This window comes from Synchytrium microbalum, assembly GCF_006535985.1.
Source record: "Synchytrium microbalum strain JEL517 chromosome Unknown SmJEL517_scf0069, whole genome shotgun sequence".
NCBI lineage: Eukaryota > Fungi > Chytridiomycota > Chytridiomycetes > Synchytriales > Synchytriaceae > Synchytrium > Synchytrium microbalum.
In genome coordinates this window covers 17,650-40,639 of record NW_022158418.1, presented here as the reverse complement: position 1 = coordinate 40,639, position 22,990 = coordinate 17,650, and the positions used below count along the sequence as shown (strand labels likewise).

The following is a 22,990-nucleotide window of genomic DNA, read 5'->3' as shown; positions in this document are numbered from 1 at the left end:
TTGTTTCAAGTCCCTATCAACCAGCTGATTTTCAATTTGTGATGTTCCTTTTGAAACTCAGCTTGACTTAACAAGTAGTGCCGCAAGGGACGCACAAGGGACAGCGGAAGAACTGACACGTTGAGCAGATCTACAGACCATATTTATAGCACTATTATTCGATTATTTCTATTTGTACACGATCGTTGTTTGGTGATTCGTTCCAGATCAGCAGAGAGAACAAGGAGATATAAGTTAGACCGGTCTAGTAAACGTCATCAACGCATAAAGTGCTTGTAGACAGCACTGTCCGATTCATCCACGTAAGGATAACCAAGGCCTTCAATAAACTTGGTCCATTCTTCCAACTCTTCGGGCTTAACTTGCGCCCCAACTAGAAGCCGTGCGACATCAGCACCACTAGCCAAGAATAAGGTTGTTAATCTCTGGCCTTTGCGGACCTTGGTTCTTTACGCGGTACTTACTGGTTTCTATAATGCCACATGCTCATATTCCACCGTGAATTCTCCAACACATTCAAGAATTTCTTTAAAGAGCCGGGCCTCTCCTTCCAGCTAAACCTCAATACTCGTTCATCTCCCACAGTTTGACTCCTGCCACCTGCCATGTATCGAGCATGGCTCTTCGCCATTTCATCTTGAGAGATATCAATAGCCTCCATTCCCTGTGATTCAATCAATTGAATTATTTCAGGAAGCTCAGAGGGTGTTTGTACTTCAAAGCTCATGTACACGTGAGCCTTTTCTGGATCTAAGCGATTCGGAGAAAAGGCTTCAATTATATATGGCAGCTTGTTGCTTAAGACGAAGAGGTGCATACCATTGAATCTGTATGAAAACTCAGTAATGACTCGAGGGTGGATACAGTTAAAGAGCTTCAAGAATGTGCCGGGCCGTTCAGGAATTATTGCCGAAATCAACACCTATGGAACATGCCAAAAAACATTCAATCAATACAATTGAATGTAATCAATTCAAGTGTCTAGCCATACCTCTTTTCCATCTCCCAGTTTCGCTCGTTCAGCAACAAATCTTAGTCGATCAAAGTTCATATTGGCTCCCGATGCGACGACAACGAAAACCCCATCTTTGATTTCGGGATGCTCCTGTACAAATTTAACACAACCAGCTAAACCCTGCGCTCCTGCCGGTTCCAGAATAGACCGAGTGTCTTCGAAACAGTCACGTATAGCGGAACAGATTTCGTCGTTGTTTACAGATATCATATCATCCACAAACTAAAAGGAGACGTTTGAGAATCGATAAATACGACAAATCCGTCGAGAATTTAGTACCTCTTGACAGATCCTGAATGTTTCTTGACCAACCAGCCGGACGCTGGTACCATCAGCAAATAATCCAGTCTCTTTAAGTTCAACTGGGTGTCCCTGGATCAGCGATTGAGTCCTGGAAAGTGTGTTTAGTTGGAGAGGTAGGGAACTAGTATGAACAAATAGAGTAGCAACATACATGCTGTCAGAGTCAACAGTATTGACCCCTATAACTCGAACTTCAGGACGGATGCGTTTTACAAATGCAGCTATACCAGCGAGAAGGCCTCCTCCACCTGTTTAGGAGAGAAAGAATTAGTTAGGGTTATTGAAGACGAGGGAAAATCATGAACAATCTTACCGCAACAGACAAAGATAGCATCCAGACGATCCTGTTTCAACTGGCGTAATATCTCTACTCCAACGGTACCCGCTCCCGCGATTACATCTGCATTTCAAAACGTGTTTATATTAGCGGATGTAGCACGACTCCTGTATGCAACCCTATTTTGGAGCTTACACTTATCGTCAAACGGTGGGATAAACGTGAGCCCTTGCTCTTCTCTCAGCCGCATACACTCCCTCTTGGCCTCGTCAAAGTCGTTTCCGTGTAGAATCACTTGTGCACCCAAACGGCGTACATTCTCCACTTTAATATCAGGCGCAAACTTTGGCATGACCACTGTAGCCTTGATTCCCAGCTTCTGAGCAGCTAAAATTGCAGTTATAAATAAAGAAATTGCTAAACTTGAGACTTATGAGTACAAACCAATAGCGACTCCCTGAGCATGATTCCCTGCCGATGCGGCTATTATGCCCTTTTCCCGTTCAAGTGGTGATAGTTGATACATTCTGTTATACGCTCCCCGTAGTTTGAAGCTGAAGATAGGCTGCAGATCTTCTCTCTTGACATACACGAGATTCTATAGAGATATGCCACTGTTAGAAATCGCTACTTGTATAAGAAAAAGTGTCAAATCTGACTAACCCCGAGTTTTGCAGATAGCTTTTTAGCCATTTGCAAAGGCGACTCGATAGCGACATCGTAGACACGTGCGTTGAGTATCAATTTGAGGTAATCGACTTTTGGATCCTCAAGTTGTGGCATGGGTAGAGAGTTTTGAATATCACTTTGATGGAATGACATTGCTCGAAGCGGCTGCTCAGAGTCAGAGTCAGGAGACGGGATTCCGGAGTTATTTTTCGAGTGAGGACTAGTGGCCGTTGACATGGCGGTTGAAACATCGACGGCATGCCGTCTCCTGTACGTTGGCGTCTGAAAGAAAATGGAGTGTAAATGCGTGGGTTTCAAGCACGTTGCAGCGGGAGGCACCGTAGGAAGTAGCAGAAATTGCATTGTAAAATGACTTTTAAAGGGTCCACATCCTTACCGGTATAAGAGGGGCAGGAAACTTGAACGGCGGTGCCGTGCTCATAGGAGTGAAGGCAGCAGACGATGAGGAGGACATCTTTCAATGAGGACACTGTGATAAATTATTACTGATGCAGATATCAATGCAGCTGGATCCTTGATCTATGCCGATCTGTCCAGGATCAAAATTGAAGCATACCTCCTGACCTAGTCAGCTCATGACCAACGACCAACACAGAATCACCAAACATCATGGACGCCATCATTCGTTTATTTGTTATATTGGGTTCGTTTATCGTTTATCATAATTGCACACGAATAACATCACTTTATATACTCTTGCATCCAACAAATTGAGGGTGCTGAAAGTAGAAAGTTGCAATCTCTACTTCAAACGATTCACCATCAGGCAGATTCTTCCTGGTAAAAGTAATTTCCCTACACGAAGAAAGAACCATTCGTGTCAGTAATGAACATTGCATTCCAAGAAATAAATTTCCACAACAGCGTTTACCCATCCATGCATCTGGGTAAAACAAGCTCTCCCAAATCATTCACTTTAGCAGCACAGTAACTACTATAAGCAAAGTGTCGGTTGGATGCTACAAGGAGAAGTAGTAAGTTGAGGGTGCTCAACTCAACGACTGCATTCAGAAAGTCTTACGTGTGAATATAGGAAACAAGCCAACGACACCCGGCCCTTCAACAGGTTCCACAGACCCATCATCATATTCGATATTCCATCTTCGACGCTGAAGCTGGGGTGATTCAATATGACATTGCTCTGGTATGAACTCTATGCTGAGCTCATACGAATATATATGTTCACCATTCGGTCTCCATTGTTCAGCGACAAATACGCTGGAAGCCCTGACCTTGAGACCATGGCTTATGGCAACAGATGTTCCAGCGCCCCGAGTAGGAAATAGATTGATTCTTGGGCCGATTCCTTCTGGATAGTTTGCCACTCCAAATGCTCCATCTTCAAGGCTTGCGACGTATCTGTGATTGAAATGTGTATGAATATCAAGGAGGAACGAGAGATCAAATACAGGTCAATCTCACTCTTTCAAAAATACAGCAAACGAAGGAGCTTTAAAGACCATCGGGACTTGAATGTTTCCAAATATTAGGGGCGTTTCGACAATATGGCCATTAAATTTACATGCCTCCTTTGTACCAACATTTACCAGGATATGAAGGGCCTACAAAGGCGTTGATAAGCAACAAACGAAAACGGCAACTCATTGATGAATACGCTGCCCACCTTTGAACGACGTCCCTTGGCAAAAGTCAAAGGAAGATACGACCCAACAACATTGGGACTCTCTTCGATTTCGTATAGATGTGATCCTGGCTGCAAAGGGAATGTCGGAGCGAATGGCGGATTCAAGAAAGACACTAACTCGGCGTCATTGTACGTGACTCGCGATCCAAGCACACCAGGTGGCGGCTGAAAGTCGCTCAAATGATAAAACAGCATCACTTGGCGTATCGGTGAAGACTGTTCGTCAAACGAAGCTATGGCTGTTTCAAGCACAGTTGACTGCCTTCGAGCGAATACATGGAGGATTTCAGGACCTTGATTGTAAGCATTATAGTCTAGTCTGGTGGCAGGCCTCCATCGCATGTGAGGTAATAATCGTTGCACCTGAGTCCTGAGTCCTCTGATAGATGATTTGATGATGGGGTACTCGTCTAGTACGTGCCAATATTTGCGATAGTGTTGCTCGTAGGAAGCTTTTTCAGTGGTTTCTGTGTCAACTTCGACTTCAGAGATGCGGTTGACGACTCTCCACCTGTAGATATAGACGAAATAGTTGAGTAAATGACAGTCACAACATCAACATCATGAGAAAACACCACATGGAGCAGCGGCAAACGTCTCGAAGGACTTCGCAGTATGGTCGCAACCAAGGTTGCAACAAATACAACACCAAAACTTTAATGTTAACAGTTCTCGCACAAGGAAGAGGCTTACAGGTCGTCAAGCTCAATGATATCATGCCATTTTCGACTAGGAATTCAAATTAATTGGTTATTTCTCACAGGAACGTTTCAGTTTAGTTCGAAAAGCTTAAATCAAACTTCAAATTACCAGACTCGAGCAATTAATCCAAGCTCTCTAGGCTTTCCCGTCAAGTACTTGAATACACCTATTAGAAGCTCGGGCGCCAATGAATCAATAGTAGTCGTCTCTGCTTCTACGGCTGGTGGTTGCTCCATCTCTGAAATCAATTCGATTTTGGTGATCATGTCACGACGCAATTGGAACAAAGTCAGTCAAGGATTCAAACCAAACAAGGCTGGTTATCATAACTACCACATTCTCTGTTGTGTCCTTGATGGGAATCCGACGTACGATTTGTGGACATGCGTTTTCGAATGTTTGATTCCGCTGTTTTCCGTTAAAGTTGTTTGTTTGGCTAAAGATATTTCATTGTGATTTTGCTGGTATATACTTCTACAAACTACTCGGCACTCTTATTTGTTACAGCTTTGAAACTCTGATAGATTCCGTCCTCGATGAAGAAGCTGGATCAAAGTATGGCTACAGAAATCGAAACAATGTCAACAATCGGTCACAATTGTTGCTGAAGTGGCTGTAAATTTGTCTTCTTACCTTCTCTCCCAATGGAACCACACGGTTACCACGACGGAGAATGCTAGGGTCAAAGTCCTTGGTAGCAGTATGGAAGACACTTCGGTTGTCCTAGGATTTTTTGAGAGTGTTGGTATACAAAAATGTTGACCAAACGACGCATCAGAAGCTTACCCAGATAGCAATATCACCAGGGCCCCACTTGAATCGGACGTTGAAGTCGTGACCCCCGGCAATGTGATTGTGCAAGTAGGCCAAGACAGCATCAGATTCATCTTTTCGTAGCTCGACAATCTTCTTGGTGAAAACCTTGTTTACTACATTGCAGGGGAAGAACCATTTTAGACACATGATTTTCAACCAGTCGACCAGTAAAGCACTAACTTGACAACGAACTCACCAAAAATAGACTTCCAGCCAGTAACAGGATTCGTCCGAATGACTGGATGTACGGCCGTCAAATTAAGACCCGTATTGTCGGCACCGCGATCAGTACGAATTTCAGAACCACGTTCCCCAGCAATATTGTTGAAGAAGTCGGCATTGTGGATTGCAGTCAAGCCTTCCAAGAATTTTTTTAATGGAGCAGACAATCGATCATAAGCAGCATAGCCTACAAGGAGAAATGTAGCAGTGTCAGTCACAATGATGATTCAATAGTGGTAGGCCATTCGACACCACGCTTTTCTTACCGGAACTGAACAGAGTATCTCCACCAGTTTCCGGACCGTCATTGATTTGCAGAGCTGCATAGTTGGATGGAGTCTTCTCGAAAGTGATGCTAAGTTATTTGGGAGTGTTAATGATGATGCTTTATGGTCAAGACGTAGGAAAACATACTCGGCGTGCCATCCATCGGCTGCTGGAGCATCATCAGAGTATTCTTTGGAAGGCAATTCATTTGAAATCACGCTGATTTCATCAAGAGCGGAACCAGTAGTCTTGAAGGTCAAGGGATGGACGTGAAGTGTTCCCTTTGGCGAGGCTACAAATGACGAAGGAGGACGCTTTGTTAGAAGATGATGCAAATCCAAACTACTCCAACGAAACTCATACCAATTTTACGGCCAAACTCCAATTGTTGCTCAGCAGTAATGCTTTGAGCACGTAAGAAGACTACTCCGTATTGAGAAACCAAGATGCTCAGGTCCTCGATCTACAGCGTTGGAACAGTCAATACAATAAACCAAATCACACTCAATTCCAACCAGTATCAAGCAACGTACCTGACGGTCACTCAAGTTAGCAAGCTGCAAGTCCTTGAATTCAAGTCCAATGTTGGGTGTAGGCTGGAAACTCTCGAATTGGTCCAAAGAGCCAGAGTACTTCTTAGGCTGTACTCGTAAACCACGAGCAGGAGTATAGTTAATTCCTTGGGATTTAGGGCCAGTTTGAGCAACGGTCTTTCGCGCCGAAGGAAGGCTGACACGGTCTGTAGTTGTTGATACGATAGTCATTTTTCGAGTCGGTATGGAAGATTTAAGTGGAGGGGCAGCTACTTGGCAAGTTGTTGGTTGGGATTGTTTGAGAAAGTTTGTAATTGTTGTTGGTTTAAATCCTCACCGTGATTGCGAAGTCAAGACGAAATGTGATGCTAAAGCGTCATTAAGGGAACTTTATACGCAATTGTGTGTGGTTGCCGTCCGTATGTGTCACTTACTGAACACACCATTTGCTATCGCAACATTTTGAGTTCGCAAAGCCATCAACTCTGAAAATGAGAGATGCAGAGCTGGGGAGAGAACGCGACGAGGAGAGCTATTTGAAACCATCAATACATGAAATGTGATAGACAAACTGTGTCCTGCTTCCCTGGATTTCGAAAAATGCTCAAACTTTCGTCTTGATGATTTTGGTCCTGCAGAGCACAATCCCAACACGAAAGACGAGGAGAGCACTCCAATATTAAATCGATTTTGCTTTTATAGAGCTGTATTGCATGCATGAGGCCTAAATTGTAAAAGACATACTCGAAGTAGCAACAGATCGTCGAAAACGTTGCCTGCAAAAACTTGATTTTATGGCACCATCAGTCCAAACAGTACGAGTGCTGTCCCTCCTATAATTCTCACGTAGGCTGCTGCTAGCCACCGGTTCCTCCTATCCGGATTCACACTTCAAACCGGACTGCACTGCACTGGTGTTTTGAACTCGTTGCCTAATAAAGATGCTGATGGCGTTGTGATCGTGTCCGCAAGACGTTCAAAATCACGAAAGGCTATATTTCGTTGATGTTTGTCCAGCTGCACACGCTGGTATTGCTGCAGAGAATCGTGGCAAGATTTGAGGCAAATCTCTGTGTGCAGAAGCAATGTGAAATCCAATAGACGGATCAAATACGACATTGCATTCATCGTGATATGTGATTCGAGATCCAGCACTCCAGGTGGCGGCTGAAACTCGCTGAAATGAAAAGCTCACCCCCACAGCGACAGTTGATGATTCTCCAGAAGTAGTAGATACTGCCGAAGCATTCGACGAAATAACAGTAGTAGCTTTTCAGAATGCGAGAAAACATCAAACTCAGCCTTACCAAAGGTTTTACATATTGCATACCAACCATGTAAGTTGCAATTCCACAACTGACGGACGGGAAATCACATGACCTTCGCGAATTGACGCTGGAGTAATCGTTCAAAGGCGTCCAGTCTGCCTTTTCAGCTTGGGTTCTTTGATCCCGTAGCAAACCAACAGTTTTACGTTCTATTTGAGCTAGTCGCCATTAATGGACGCGACAAAGGACATCCATTCAATTGAAAACGTATTTCCACACGTGTTACATGTTCTTCCTCAGCCTTCCATATATTGCCTCCCACGCCCAAAATAAACTAATATTTAATTGTTTGCCCTCGACAAATTCCTAATATGCAAACCAGACACAATCAGGGAGGGGGTTTACAGCGTAGATCTGTGATATATAGATACTAAATAGGGTGCTGTGTGCATATCAGCGTTCTGGTAGGGCAATTGTCTTGTCCTGTCTTGTCAACTTGCAATTGCCGCATGTTGGATTTTTGAACAATACTAACAAGCCAACACCTTTGCGTCTCTTAGATAGCTGGATGGCTCAACATCTATTGTATCCGGAGCGCTCTACTCCACTCTCATCAGGATTTTGGTCACTCTCTTCTTGCAAGTAATGCCCATCCACATCCACACAACCAACAATCAACATCAAGAACTTTGCAAAAAGAGGGGGTAAGATTCCAGGTAACAACGTGTTCGTCCGCAATCCATACATACTCACCGACGCCCCTCTACCGCTTGGGCTATGATCCAAAACAAGTATGTGTTTTGGTGAGAAAAAGCGATCCCCTTGTTTACGGGGAAGGAATTCGTGTGTGCCAATGATGCATTTATGATCGTACATTCTGTCGTACTAACCTCCACTAACTGAACACTGTCGTACTGCTGTGGCCTGTTGCCAACTTGATTTTTTATGAGAGCTTGGAATTGAAGTTGATTATGTGTTTAACTTTAGCACCAATAGAAGTTGGAATTGAAGCAGAAACTTTCGCCTCACCACGTTTACAAGTTGGGTTAGAGCAGTTACTTCTACTCGGCATACCACCCATCCCCACTGCATCAACTTTCAAGTTTTATCAGAGTGTTAAAAAGACGCAGTTGGAGCAAGATCAAAAAACTGAAGCCAAAAAAGGAACATTTCATCTTTTATGGTGCATAACCGATGTAAATTCAACGCACAATTTGAACATTGAACGATCCAAATCGCTTTACACCCTGGGCAAGATTGATGTAGGAAACAGATTTTATTTTTGTGGCTAAAGATACTTGAATGTGGTTGTGGGTATATGCTTGTTACTAATCTCTGTGACTTCCCCATTCGTCACAGCTTGGAGACTCTGATAGATTCAGACCTCGATGAAGACGATGGGTCAAAGTATGGCTAAAGAGAGCGAAAGTGGGCTAAGAATCAACCACAAGGTCTTAAAGTGGCTGTTAACTTGATTGCATACCTTCTCTCCTAAAGGAACCACACGGTTACCACGACGAAGAATGCTTGGGTCAAAGTCCTTGGTAGCAGTATGGAAGACACTTCGGTTGTCCTAGAATGATTCAAAGTTCTGAGCATATTGCGTCGATGATATCGGGCCAAAGCAGACACCAGTAGCTTACCCAGATGGCGATATCACCTGTTCCCCACTTGAATCGAACGTTAAAGTCATGACCACCGGCAATGTGGTTAAACAAGTAAGCCAAGACGGCGTCAGATTCATCCTTTCGTAGCTCGACAATCTTCTTGGTGAAGCCCTTGTTGACTATATGAGCGAGAGTTTTAGTTATGTGTAGTTCATCAAACGACCAAGCAAGACACTTCGACGAGCGAAGCTCACCAAAGAGTGACTTCCATCCAGTCACAGGATTGGTTCGAACAACGGGATGTACAGCAGTCAAGTCAAACCCAGTATTGTCAGCGCCACGATCAGTACGAATCTCAGAACCACGTTCACTAGCCACATTCTTGAAAAAGTCGGCGTTATGAATGGCAGTCAAGCCTTCCAAGAATTTCTTCAATGGAGCTGAAAGTCGGTCATAGGCAGCATAGCCTGAGATTAGAGTGTGAGATTGGTCAACGAGGATGAAGATGATGATTTCCTGATTTGGTATCCTTTGAAATCTTACCAGAACTGAACAGAGTATCACCACCAGTTTCAGGACCGTCATTAATTTGCAGGGCTGCATAGTTGGAAGGTGTCTTTTCGAAAGTGATGCTAAATGATTTTGAGATGTTAATGCTGATTCGGTATTAGTGATGGCAAATAAGTATGAAGACATACTCGGCATGCCATCCGTCTGATGCAGGCCCGTCATCAGAGTATTCCTTTGAAGGCAACTCGTTCGAAATCACACTGATTTCATCAAGAGCGGAACCAGTAGTCTTGAAAGTCAAGGGGTGAACGTGAAGCGTTCCCTTGGGAGTTGCTAAATTGAGGTTGAGAATTGTGTTGGGACATGAGACTCCTGAGAATCCATCTTACAACAGCAAACAAGTCATACCAATTTTGCGACCAAATTCCAATTGCTGCTCAGCAGTAATGCTTTGAGCACGTAAGAATACGACTCCATATTGAGAGACCAAGATGCTCAAGTCCTCGATCTAAAGGGTCGAAACAGTCAGTACAATACAATACACCAAATCACACTCAATTCCAACAAGTATCAAGCAACGTACCTGACGGTCACTCAAGTTAGCAAGTTGCAAGTCCTTGAATTCAAGTCCAATATTGGGTGTAGGTTTGAAGCTCTCAAACTGATCCAAAGAGCCAGAATATTTCTTGGGCTGTACTCGTAGACCACGAGCTGGAGTATAGTCAAGTCCTTGAGATTTTGGACCAGTTTGAACCAATGTTTTTCTTGCTGAAGGAACGTGGACTTGGACACGATCTTGAGTTGTTGGGACCACCATTTTGTGATTGATTTACGAGTTGCTTTGGTAGACGGTGGGCAAGTACGTTTGAAGTCTTGTTGAGAGTATTTGAAGAAAGTTGAATTGTTGTTGGTTTAAATCCTTGACTGATTGCGAAGACAAGACGAAATGTGATGATAAAAAGCGTCATTCAGTCGCAATTGTGTGTGCTGGCCGTCGTGTGTTACTTACTGCTAAACGCAATCCTTCACTGTCGCCATCAATCAACATTTTTAAGTTTTCAAAGCCATCAACTCCAAAAACTTGAAAAAACGAGAAACACCTAGGAGAATGAGGATCTATATCTCTGAGAACACGAATAAATGAACTTTGAAATTCTGATATAACACGTTGGCTGGTTTCGCCTATGCGAAAAGTTTCGTGCTGATATTGGTGTTTCGCCAATACAGCCAAGAACTAGCAACACCAACTCAAAACACATCGATGTTCGTTTTGAGAGGTTAATATTTATATTAGATGAGTTCTAAAATATGAAACACATAACTCAAACGAGATTCGTGAAACACCCTACAAAAGTTCAAATGCAAAAACGTTCCAAACTTTATACACTCCCCTCATTCTCAAAAACAGTTTGCGAGTACTTGACCCTCATAAAGGTCTCAAGTAAGCCGCTGGTATCCATCCATTCCTTCTATCGCCACTATCCAGATTCACACCCCATACCCAGTCTGCGCTGGTGTTTTGAATTACATGAACCCGTTGCCCAACAGCGATTCTGATGGCTTCAGGATTCTCTGCACTTGGCCCATAATCACCTAGAGCTAAATGTATATTCTGTGGTGCAGCTAATGCTGCAGACACTGGTATTGGTGCAACAGCACCCATGGATACTAGCTGCTGTTGTTGTGACATCTGGTTCATTTGCAGCTGTCGTTGCTGATGCATTTGTTGTTGTTGCAATTGTTGCTGTTGTGCTATAGCCGCGCTTCGGTTGTACGCGGCCGGCGCGTACCCTTGCTGTGCAGCGTATCCAGCTGATGGATTCTGTTATCGAGCAAGAGAGGACGTTTAGACATGACCATTTGCTAACCAAAACAGGAAACAGAGTACACACCATTGCAACATTATGCACAGGTTCAGGCTTTTTCACAGGGTCATACGATGCATCACTCTGCATCTTTGATGCATACGGATCCGTACGAGAATTCTGCATTCGGGATTGATCCATCGATCCAACAGATGAATCATCAGACAGTGTCTTCTTCCTTCGTGCTCGTATTATCAACCTGTTTTGTAAGACAACTTGTAAATTTCCAAGCTGACAACCAAATGAGCGTCAAAACATGAAGGAGAATCAATGACATACCATGGGACCAAAATCAATAATGTGACGCCAACACCAGCTGCGATTCCCGCAATTGCTGGGGTAGAGAGCGTTGCAAAGCCTGACGACGACGTTGTAGCAACAGTTCCCGATGACGGAGTGGGTGAGACAGACGTGGTTGGAGTCGAAGATGCTCCGTAGAGAGCGTTCAGTAGTGGTGGATCGGTGGGGTTGGGTTTCGAATATGTGCCGTTTCTGACGGGTACAGCTGTTGGTGCAGCGTCTCCCGCACACTATATATGCATGATTATAGTGAAGTCAATACCGCTACCTTGTGCCTGTTGTGATTGTACATGTGACTTTGATTTCATACCTGAATCTTGACATAATTGATTGTAGCGTAAGCACCAGTAGTAGAGTATGGCGCACTTGTCCAGGGGATGTATGCCGTACTAGAACCGCATGCCCAACTAGAAATGAATCAGAGAGTCAACATCACGCTTAATCTGGTTCACCTTTAGACTTCATACTTTCGCGTTCCATTCGATCCACCCGAAGGATCATCACAACCATCCCTAGTCGTCAAAGGTACGTTAACGTCCCGCCCGTGGAAGTCTTATTAAACAGCTCGATTTTGAGGACTTTACCAGATGCCAATTTGAACCCTCATTGGCGTGACAGGGTAGAGGTTTCCACCAACCTCAGCCGCGTAGGAACCCGATGAATTCAGAGTCCTTTTGGCCACTCCATCAATCGACCATATTATTCGGTCAGCGTTCCAATCCACGCCGTATATATGACTGGTTGTCGCAGTAGCAGAACCAGTATCAAAGTATGCGTATCTTGTATGGTCGGGGTATGCTCTGTAGAAGTAATTCGTTTGAGCTGTATTAGGCATGGAGCCGGTGAATTCCTACGAGGAAAATAAAAGATCAGCATCTGAGAAGGGACCATCGAAACAATGGGTTACCCAGTCAATCTCATCCCCGTTGTCTGCGATCCCGATGAAAGCGGTGACAGCTCCATTAACACCCGCAGTCGTAATCTTGGCCTCATAATACCCATATCCGAGATACGCCGTCGACGACAACAGCGAATTCAATCCATAATATCTCCCGTCACTACCAACAGTAGCCGAAGACTTTAAATACACTTGTAAGTTATTGCTAGCTGGGACCACAGATGACAGCGTCACAGAATCAATAGTGAAGTCTGCCGAGTTTGGATCTCCATTGAATGCATTTGCGTTGGTAATCCATGTGTTTGCGTCGAAATTGTATAGTCCTGAAACACATCGTTGAGCTCCAGGTCGTGTAGCGTAGCAAGCCAGTGATCCGTTACTGTAAGCAGTCTGGCAGCCAAGGCCTACATGTTGCAGGATCAGGATAGTTAGACCCAGATTCTGAAGACATTTTGCGGAAAGATGCCAAGACGAGTCACTTTACCACAATGCGCTGCCGTAGATCCACAAAATCCAGCCCTCGAGCAGCAAGGACTAATTGAGAAACGTAACAATTAGCGTTGAGTAATATTACATATGATGAGAAACACTACAACGAATAGTCGATGGTGAAGATGTGGAACGGTTTTTTCTAAACACCACCAAAAGAGGCCATTAAACGCATCTATGCACTTGTAAACACAAGTTCCTCAATGATCTCCCTCTATCGATGCCTCATCTCCTCGAAAACGGTCAAAACCACACACCTATAACTGGCGCAGACTCCACCTCCCGTCTGATTCCCACAAGCGTTCTGGGAAGCAACTAGACCAGAGCAGTATAATATAGCTGCCAGGAATAGCATCCGGCCTCGAGACGCCATCTCTCTCTTCTTCTGTTTGAATTTTTTGATTCAGAAACCGCAGTGGGCTTGGAGGAAAAGGGAGCAAGAAGAACAATCGACTGGACAATCGAAACCCTCTACAGTAGTACAATCGCTCCCACTCGATCTACGCGAAGAAGTGAATGAAATCAATGCGGAAATGCTAGTGCTTGTATTGTTTTCAACTTGAATGCTTTCTATCCAAAAAATCCACAAATGCGTGCTCCTATACAGATGGTGTTTCTTCTCAACCCTTGCCATCATTGAGAGTCACCCTCTTCATTATCATCACCTCCTCCATTTCCATTTCCAACACCATCAGCCATAGTTGCATCTGGTGTACTGACTGTTGAAGCGAGATTTACACCTCCTACCACTCCACTGCTACTACTAGGAGCCTCTTCATTCGTGGGACCATTACTGCCACTAGTCGCGCCAATTTGATTGGCTGCTCGAAGGGCCTGTACAAAGACATCTGTTCTGTCTTGCAAGCTTCGTGTGGGGCCATTTGCTAGAGTGTTGTTTGTAATCGTCGTGGTGTCTCGAGCCATATCTCTAGCTTTACGAATGACCGATAATCTATTTATGTGTGCTTGATTTGGTTGAGAGCGACGATGAGGACGGTCTGTTCCAATGCCTGCAACTCGAACATTCCAGTTTCTTTCTGAAAATACGAAGAGAAGGTGATTGTCAGTTAAGTTGTGCAAGGCAGAATCGAATCCTTAGTAGTGACAGAGAGGGTAACATAGTCTTGGACAGGCAAAAAGTGAGACAAAGTGGTCTACGGATGCTTCACTTACCAAGAGGTATCGCCAAATCTCGCACTTCAATTTGAGCAGAATTCCTATGTTTAGCCAATTTACATGCAGTTTGAGTGACTTGGTCAATCAATTCATCAGCCAATTCTAGCAAGGCCTACCAAAAAAAGCGAGCGAGGTGATGAGACTTAAGCAAAAGAAAAATCATTTGCATTGGCAACAAATTTCATACCTGCTCAACTTCGGAATTCAACTTGACATCATGATTCAGCTCCCTAACCAACTCCTTCATCCTCCTCTTGACTCTGCCTCGATTCACAACCGCCATTGGAGGCTTCTCGTCTTCAGCTGTTCGTTTCGTCGGGGTCAAGACACTTTTACCATTCGCAGAAGTACTACCAGGCATAATTATACCAAGTGGTGGAGCTCCAGGTGCAGGTGGACCACCATGTGTTGGGAAAGGAGTAAAAAGACGTCCAGATAAACTGGGGCTGGCTGCGAATAATGGATGGGAAGAGCTCATGGCTGGATTTGTGGGTGGTGCTACTCGAGCTGGTACGGGAGCTGATACTACTTGCATGGGTTGATTTTGGATTTGCTGTTGTTGCTGTTGTTGAGGTAGCTGTGTAGGTATTGGTTGCATCATTCCTACAGAGCTGGGAGAGTTAGGGTGGTACGGGAGAGATCACAGACGCCGACAAGTATTTCGTGAAAAAAGAAATTGTTTTTTTCCCATAGAAAATACCTTGCATGTGACTCTGAGGACCTCCAGGGACATGTGGTCTAACACCCAAAGCAGCCATTGTTGCAGCAAGAGCCGCTTGATTACCAGGCGTATTCCCACTTTGAATAGCAGCTGCAACAGCATTCAATTGCTGTTGTTGCTGTTGCTGCTGTTGTTGTTGCTGTTGTTGCTGCTGTTGACTTTGTTGTTGATGAGCGGCTTGTTGCTGCTGTTGTTGCTGTTGCTGAAAAGCAGCAATATGTACAGCCATTTGCTGAGGAGTCAGTTGATTGACTTGAGACAAGACAGCAGCTACAGCATTTGCAGCATTTTGTCCTGGCATCAAATTTAGTGCTGTGTTGTTGTTGTTCGTATTATTGGTACCTTGTTGTATCATTCCAGCACCACGTTGAGCAGCCAATAATTGTTGTATTTGTTGCTGTTGCTGTTTTTGGACTAGCTGCTGTTGGAGACGAGCAAATACAGCTGGGTTGGCAGCTACAGCGGCAGCAGCCATCGAATTGGCAGCCAAGTTACTATTACTGCCTCCTCCACCTCCGTGCTGCTGGAACTGTCCTGCCTGTAATTGAGCCTGGAAGGCACTTGATGCAGCAGCCTGTTGAAGTATACCAGCAGCCAGATTTGCTGATGCACTGGCAATGGCAGCAGCACTACCAGCTGGATTTCCTTGTATATTTACATTACCAGCACCAGTTGCATTGGCTAGATTGGCTAGAGCGTTATTTACATCTACATTACTGACATTTCCACCAGCAGCATTATTTGCAGCAGCAACGGCTTGTAATCGCTGTTCTTCCTTGATGGCAGGATCATAAAACGTGACTTTGAATTTCTCATACTGTTGTTGCTGTTGCTGAATCTTGCTCAAGACTACAGCACGTTGATCGTTATCGAGTTTACCACTAGCCAATTGTTGTTGATAACTGGTCAACGAATGTTGGAATTGGGCATTCAATATATGGTGTTGCCCATTCCTGACTAGAGTTTGTAATTGTTGTTGTACCTGGCTTGGCACAGGTCGTGGTTGCTGATTATTACCAGGATTACCAGTCATTATCATATTATTGTTACTATTATTGTTTTGTTGATTTACACCATCGACTGTTGGCGCAGGAGGGGAGGACGACGATGCTAATACAGCAGCAGCTAGATTGGTATTACTTCCACTAGCAGCCATTGACTGTAATAGTTGTAAACTATTGGCCAAATTCTGTGGAGTTTGCTGTTGTGGTAGCATCATTCCAGGTCTAACTGGCATCCCACCTCCTCTTCCCATAGCACCAAACTGTTGTCCAGGATTCATTTGAACAGCCATCAGATGTTGCTGTAAGGTTAGGCGTTGTTGTGGTGTCAAGGAATTGAATTGCTCTTGTGTGATTTGCATTCGTGGGCCTCCTTGTTGAGCACCTGCTGCTTGTGAGGCTGCGGCAGTAGCGTTGGCAGCGTTTGCGGCGGCTATATTAGCATCTAGCCCACCAGCTTGCATGGAAGCTTGTTGAGCTAAAAACAAAGAAATTTTGAAAATGGATTCTCACGATCTGTGATCCTATCGCCAAATGACAGAGTTCATGTGTACTCACCTGATACAGCAGCTTGGACTTGCAAGATTTGTTGCATCTGAGCTTGCCTTGGTTGGGAACCTCGTTGATACATCAGTGCATCTGTAACTTGTCCATTCTGTGGAAACTACAGGGGTAGAGAGAAGATGGAGCAAAGTGAAACGGACTACACTAAAATAAATCAATTATAAAGCGATCCCAACTATCAGTACGTACTTGACCAATAGGTAAAGCGGTTGCGCCTACTGGATGAGCATTTGGAGTTGATGGCAATTGCACAGGTGAAGGCGATGCATTGGGTACTGCTGAAGGAGTATTAGGCGTTGACGATGATGAGTTTGAATTTCCTCCTCGTCCTCTGCCTCGTCCGCCTCTAGTGCCTCTTCCAGTCATATTTGTCCAAGTTGCTGGTTTTGGGATTTGATTCTGACTGTTTTATACAATGCTGTCGAGGAAATCTAATATCACGCTCATATACATATGGGCTCTTGGTGCAGCCACGTTGTCTTCCTTAAGCTTAGGAGCGTTGGATGTCTGGCAAATCGAAGCTTCACACTAATCTATATTTTCTAAATTGGACGAGTTGACGAGACGAGGCAATCGAAAACACGAAAAGAGAAACGGCGAAGGGCATGATGTACATCTAAAGATTGCGTTCAAGCGCTCATTGTCGTGTTTCGGCACGTTCACACCGCGTTTGAACCAACAGAAACAGCAGGCTGGGCCTACATCAAAACTTCATTGACTTGACTATACTTTTACTTTTGATATATGCAAAATTACATCGATGAAGTGGAGACAAATTATACTGTGACAACTACAAATACAAAGGCTGATGAGATGTGGAATGGTTTGGATCATTTATCGGCGAAGCGACATGAGACTGTATCTTGGAGAGATAGAGCTCACGTTACTATAACGAGGCAACCCTTCTTCATATTGAGGTAACGGCTCGTCCGCCCCTCCAGCATTCGCCCATTCAAACACTTGTCGTGCTCGAGAATTCGAAGCCTCGTTCTCGTCTGCACCTATTTCAGGTACATGACGATCACGAAGAGACATGAGAGCATGCCTCAGATCGTGATATCCGCGTCGATACTTCCTGCTCTGTAACAACACGGCGATTTCTCCGAGTTGTGTTAATGGTGGGAGCAAGAGACATCCAATCATCATTTCGTTTTGAGTGAGTTTAGCGAGATTCGGATGTCGTGCAGCTTCTACTGCACGTGCGATGAGAGCAATTGCCTTTACCGAACGAGGTTTGTGTTAGGTTGAAAAATTGGAAACGAAATGACTTGTGGTGCTGAGTGTCCATACCTGCATCGGCACAGAGTCTGAGTACCTTCGCTTCCATACATTCTCATCATAGTCTTTCGGAAATTCTACAAATGAAGAGAAAGTGACGATGGTGAGATACAAGCAGAAGAGTTGCACGTGAATTAAACGCAACGAGAGTGAGATACAAGGAAGGTGAGAACGAGAACAGACAGTAAAGGAAAACAAGTCTGCATCATGACCTCATGATTACCTGCAGGTCTCAAGATGAATGTGTATACACCAAACTCCATGCTAGACTTGATTTCGAGTATAATATCCTGCCTCTCGTAGCAGACCTGTCCCTGCCAAACGCGAGGATCGGCGTATACAGAAACTTCCATGGATTCACGTTCTTTCAGCCAGTCGTCAATTTCTAGAAACAGACATTTTGTGAACAAACACGTCAAAGTAGTATAAAGCAAATAAGACATTAAAGTAGTATGAAGCAGATAAGACGGCAGAGTAGTATAATGCAGATAAACTGAATCGAACGAGCCAAATAGGAGCTTCAAATGGATACCTTTGAGATTTCCATGCATAAGCCATCTATTATGATTGTCAGGATTGAGAGAGATCTGAAAGATGATTTGTGTCAGTCCTTGACATGTGTCGAAAACAGCCAACAAGAGACACAAACTGACAGCAGCATCTATTCATACCTTGCGTAATAATGGTGGAATAACGATCGGCCCTCCACCGAAAATGTCTGAGACTGTTGGCTGAATGTACCCAAAGAGAGCCTCTGTCGTTCGTAAGCTCAAAGCTGATTTGGCCTTATGAAGCAGAGCAGGTAAATTGCTAGAACCTGATCGTGGAGTTGTTGAATCGCCGCTGCTTGACCCATTTGATAATGTTCGAGGAAATGTCTCATTTGACGTTCCTGATGATGTTGTTGATGTGGATTCGGGAGGGCGAGAGACACCTAGTGCTCGAATCATTGTGTATTGATGTATTTCCTTTCTTATGAGAGGGTTTCTTGTTTTGAAGTTAGATTTGGAATCTGTAAGCTTTGAATGACTTGGTGACAGGAGTGCGGCGAAACGGCTAGGAAACCAGCAACACTTCCAAGCACATGTAATATCGTAATATCATGGTCGAACGCGTGTAAATGCTCTATATTTAATCTTACAAGTTTTGACATCACTGACCGCTTATCTATTCGCGAAATGAAATCTCGCCAATTACAATAGCTTCCACAACATCACCAGGCGAAGCATGTCTAAACGCAAATATCGCGTCAATACTCTTTCCTTAATCTGCCACAACGATGCAAGAGAGACTCACGACTTCTCTTTTGTCCTTCCAGGCAACTTCAACAATCCATTTGCTGCCTTCACACTCATGATACGCGATGATCGTTGCATCCCAGTAGTCACGGCTGCAATAGTCACACTCTCTTTAGACGTAGATGAAGGTGTGGCTGTTAATACAGCTCGTACAAATTCAGGCCGTGGATCCAATGGGAATTTCTCGGATATCTAGATCGAAAGACAAAAAAGGTGTCAGCGACTGTCGTATCGAGTGCATCAGTAAAGTGTCATCGTACCACAGCACGAACAATGGGGAGATCAGAAGATGGGTAACCTGCCATGAGACGTAAACTTGGCAATACAAACAGGTAGAATGTCACTAAGTCGAACGACGGCATTGGTAAGCAAAGCCTGCATAAGGGCACGCGAAGCTGTACAAGAACGCGCAGAGAGACTCACCAATGGCAGAAACGGGATTGCCAGGCAATGCGAAAATTAGCTTTTCCGGATCCTGACCTGTCTTCCCAGGCATGGTAGCAAACGTAGTTGGTTTGCTAAAAATAACAATGATATGGTGAGTCAGAGCACTTCACTATCGTGATGATTTCCGCTATATATTCTTTTACCCTGGTTTGAGAGCCACTCGTCCAAAATGTATGGTAGCACCCAATTGACGTTCCAAAACAGGTTTCAACAGGTCTAATTCTCCCATAGATACACCACCCGTTGATATCAGCACTTCCGCCTTCTCAAGACCATTTTGTATTGTATTTGCCAGTTCTTGTGGACTAACGATCAAATGAGGATTTTAAACGAAGACCAAAAAAAGTACGCAAAAAAGACTTGAAATTGGACTAGCTACACCCGCAACTTACTCATCTGTAGCAATACCCAAATCCAACACCTCAAATCCAGCAGCTCGTATAGCAGCAATAAGAGTAGGCCGATTCGTATCTCGTATAGATCCATATGACAAATCACCAGCATGATTGTGCTCTACAACTTCATTGCCTGATGACAGAACTGCGACTATTGGTTTACGATATACAAGAACCTAGAGTTGCGGTTTTTGTTAAATGGGGCGAAAAACTTCGCTGACACGCAATCCACAGATGCTTACGTCTTGAACACCAACAGAAGCAGCTACACCAATTTCACCACCCACAGCAGTAACCAATTCTCCTTTAGCCAACACGCGTTCTCCTATCTTCATATCAGATCCTATTTCTCTAATCTCTTGCCCAACATTTGCTTGAGAAGTAATGGTCACGACTTGCTCTGTTTTGCCATCATCAGAGACCTTGTCCAGGGTAGTATATTCCACCATAACTACTGCATCTGCACCTGGTGGTACTGGTGCACCGGTCGTGATACGAGCTATTTGACCTGATTGTAGTGGTTTTGCTTCTTCGGTTGATGCGGACGCTGTTGATGTGGATACTACTGGATAGGAGCCTCGTCCGTCAGATGCTAATAGGTTTATAATAGCTTTTCAGTACGGCGCGCTTTGAATAGCGGTAAAAAAATGCGATATAGCAAAGCCACAAATACCTATTACGGCATATCCATCCACAATTGATGCCCGATATCCAGGAACAGCCTCTTTAGCAAACACATCTTGGGCCAACACATATCCAACCAAATCCGGATTCACAGGTCTAGTCAAGGTATCCAGCAGCCTCGTATGTGACTTTACAATTTTGACAGCATCCAAGAAACTAATCATAGGATATGGTGATTCCCGTGGTCGTAACGTTACAGGTTCAGATGGATCCATTGACATATGGTGATCATGATGGCGATCGTGTGAATGTCCATGACCATGATCGTGAGAATGAGAATGTGATGATGATGATAATGATGATGAAGCATCACGTTCGGTTTTGCCCTTGATACTAAATCCAGCCAACATGGTACGATGAGTAGCATCACCTCCGCCACCACGCGCCAATTCTATTGCATGTGACAATGCTGGCTTCACGGCATCCAGGTTCTCGACGCATCCTTTGGGACTTCCTGGTAGTGTGATTATTATAGTGTTTTTACGAATTCCTGCTATGGGACGTGATAGCATTGCGAGTGGCGTTATTGTTAAAGATGTTGAGATCATGGCGTGTACTAGACCGGGAGCTTCCTTGTCTAGTAGTACTTTGACTGCCTAATAGAAATACGTGAGTTTGGAGGAAATAAGGTAGGGTCAAGCTGTCAGTCTTTTTGGCGACAACACTGAATGCATACCTCAGGAGTAACATCACGTACTCCAAACCCAGTTCCACCAGTAGATAATATCAAATGCACACCAGCATCTTCTCTTGTCTTGTCAGTCCAGTCTTTGATGACTCGTTGAATTTCAAGCACCGAATCAGACACGGTAGCCAATTGGGTAACTGTATAATCAGGCCATGATTCAACACGTGCTCGTAATGCTGGAGCAGAGAGATCTTCTGCTTGTCCTTTTGATACACGGTCGCTCACTATCGATGTGTGATGTTGAATTTAGATTTTCTCGACTGAAGCATGGTTTGAATTGATTTGAAAAGGACAGTACCAGTAAGGATTCCGACGTTTATAGCCATCGTGAAACTCAATAATCCTCGAGTCAATCTAGTTTGAATACAGTTTTGTCAAAACATCGAATCTCAAATAACGTGGTAAGCCTCACAATTAAGTTATAAATCGTCCCGAAAACAGTTCAAATACCTTAGATCTAACGTCGATTTATACTTTAGGACCGTTTCAAATCACGTTGAGATCCCTTCTTCTCTGTAAACTTGGATTCTGTTGTGTTGATCGGTGCTATGAGAAGATGAAGGCATCATCACGTTTTGAAAGAAAGGCCATCGGAACGTTTTTAGCTATACTTTCATTCTCTATCACTGGCTCGACGTGTTTATCAATACCAACCAACGACACAACAACAACATCAACTGCAAAATCGACGAATGAAACAATCACGGAATCAACCGCATCTAAACCGCTGCTACTCACAGAATCTAATTGGAGTAGCTATGTCGCCAAAAACACCAGAATCATTGTCGTGTTTGGTGCTAGTTGGTGCGATGACACCAAACGGTTAGTTTTTCAACCTGTATGCATCCAATTCATCTTCCGGAGGGCTAATTCTTTGCTTTTCCCCCTATTTTCGTGATACTAGATTCTTGACTTCATACCGAGAAGCATTCAACGCCACCTCACCCATCCGTGACATAGCGCATCTAAACATGGGTAATTTCGTTTGCTCGCACGAGAGAGATCGCAGTGATACTCTAGAATTCTGTAGTAAAGTGTTTCCGAACTTGACGGATTATCCAAGTGTTGGATACTACCAGGAGGGTTTATTCGCAGAACGATGTAAGTGTTGATTGACGTGGTTGGATAAAACAAAAGTACAAACTTCGCTATATAAAGGCTCATGTCAATTATCTATTTAGATCTTCCTGACGCCAATTATACTGGACCTCATCTGGTCAAATACATCGAGTCTCTTATTTTAAAACAGTTGGGAAACAAGCAGTCCACCCCCACTGTAGAATCCACCATTACTTCGAGTGTGGAATCTGAAGCAGCGACCGTGAAGACAG

At 44.1% G+C, this 22,990-nt stretch overlaps 5 protein-coding genes across 5 annotated transcripts; all 5 read right to left on the bottom strand.

Moving 5' to 3' along the window:
- Positions 1-257: 257 nt before the first annotated feature.
- SmJEL517_g05978 (threonine ammonia-lyase) lies at positions 258-2,739 on the bottom strand (the record flags this gene model as incomplete). The annotated part of the gene is made up of 11 exons (XM_031171904.1): positions 258-399; positions 465-750; positions 820-922; positions 992-1,237; positions 1,295-1,406; positions 1,470-1,566; positions 1,632-1,718; positions 1,791-1,982; positions 2,040-2,193; positions 2,259-2,546; positions 2,662-2,739. 11 exons carry the CDS (start codon positions 2,737-2,739, stop codon positions 258-260), a joined length of 1,785 nt encoding a protein of 594 aa, XP_031022129.1.
- Positions 2,740-2,971: 232 nt separating this feature from the next.
- On the bottom strand, positions 2,972-4,868 carry SmJEL517_g05977 (uncharacterized protein; the record flags this gene model as incomplete). Its single annotated transcript, XM_031171903.1, has 7 exons — positions 2,972-3,080; positions 3,157-3,244; positions 3,307-3,644; positions 3,708-3,847; positions 3,910-4,441; positions 4,624-4,659; positions 4,741-4,868. The coding sequence occupies 7 exons, from the start codon at positions 4,866-4,868 to the stop codon at positions 2,972-2,974; spliced, it is 1,371 nt and encodes a 456-aa protein (XP_031022128.1).
- A 265-nt stretch (positions 4,869-5,133) lies between these two features.
- SmJEL517_g05976 (uncharacterized protein) lies at positions 5,134-6,701 on the bottom strand (the record flags this gene model as incomplete). Its single annotated transcript, XM_031171902.1, has 8 exons — positions 5,134-5,193; positions 5,266-5,355; positions 5,419-5,561; positions 5,645-5,857; positions 5,937-6,025; positions 6,085-6,229; positions 6,301-6,400; positions 6,471-6,701. The coding sequence occupies 8 exons, from the start codon at positions 6,699-6,701 to the stop codon at positions 5,134-5,136; spliced, it is 1,071 nt and encodes a 356-aa protein (XP_031022127.1).
- A 2,390-nt stretch (positions 6,702-9,091) lies between these two features.
- SmJEL517_g05975 (uncharacterized protein) lies at positions 9,092-10,672 on the bottom strand (the record flags this gene model as incomplete). Its single annotated transcript, XM_031171901.1, has 8 exons — positions 9,092-9,151; positions 9,222-9,311; positions 9,382-9,524; positions 9,600-9,812; positions 9,889-9,977; positions 10,044-10,188; positions 10,264-10,363; positions 10,439-10,672. 8 exons carry the CDS (start codon positions 10,670-10,672, stop codon positions 9,092-9,094), a joined length of 1,074 nt encoding a protein of 357 aa, XP_031022126.1.
- Positions 10,673-19,314: 8,642 nt separating this feature from the next.
- SmJEL517_g05974 (uncharacterized protein) lies at positions 19,315-21,985 on the bottom strand (the record flags this gene model as incomplete). Its single annotated transcript, XM_031171900.1, has 10 exons — positions 19,315-19,378; positions 19,444-19,637; positions 19,706-19,788; positions 19,869-19,963; positions 20,036-20,197; positions 20,285-20,463; positions 20,530-20,879; positions 20,961-21,567; positions 21,648-21,883; positions 21,958-21,985. The coding sequence occupies 10 exons, from the start codon at positions 21,983-21,985 to the stop codon at positions 19,315-19,317; spliced, it is 1,998 nt and encodes a 665-aa protein (XP_031022125.1).
- Between the last annotated feature and the right edge of the window lie 1,005 nt (positions 21,986-22,990).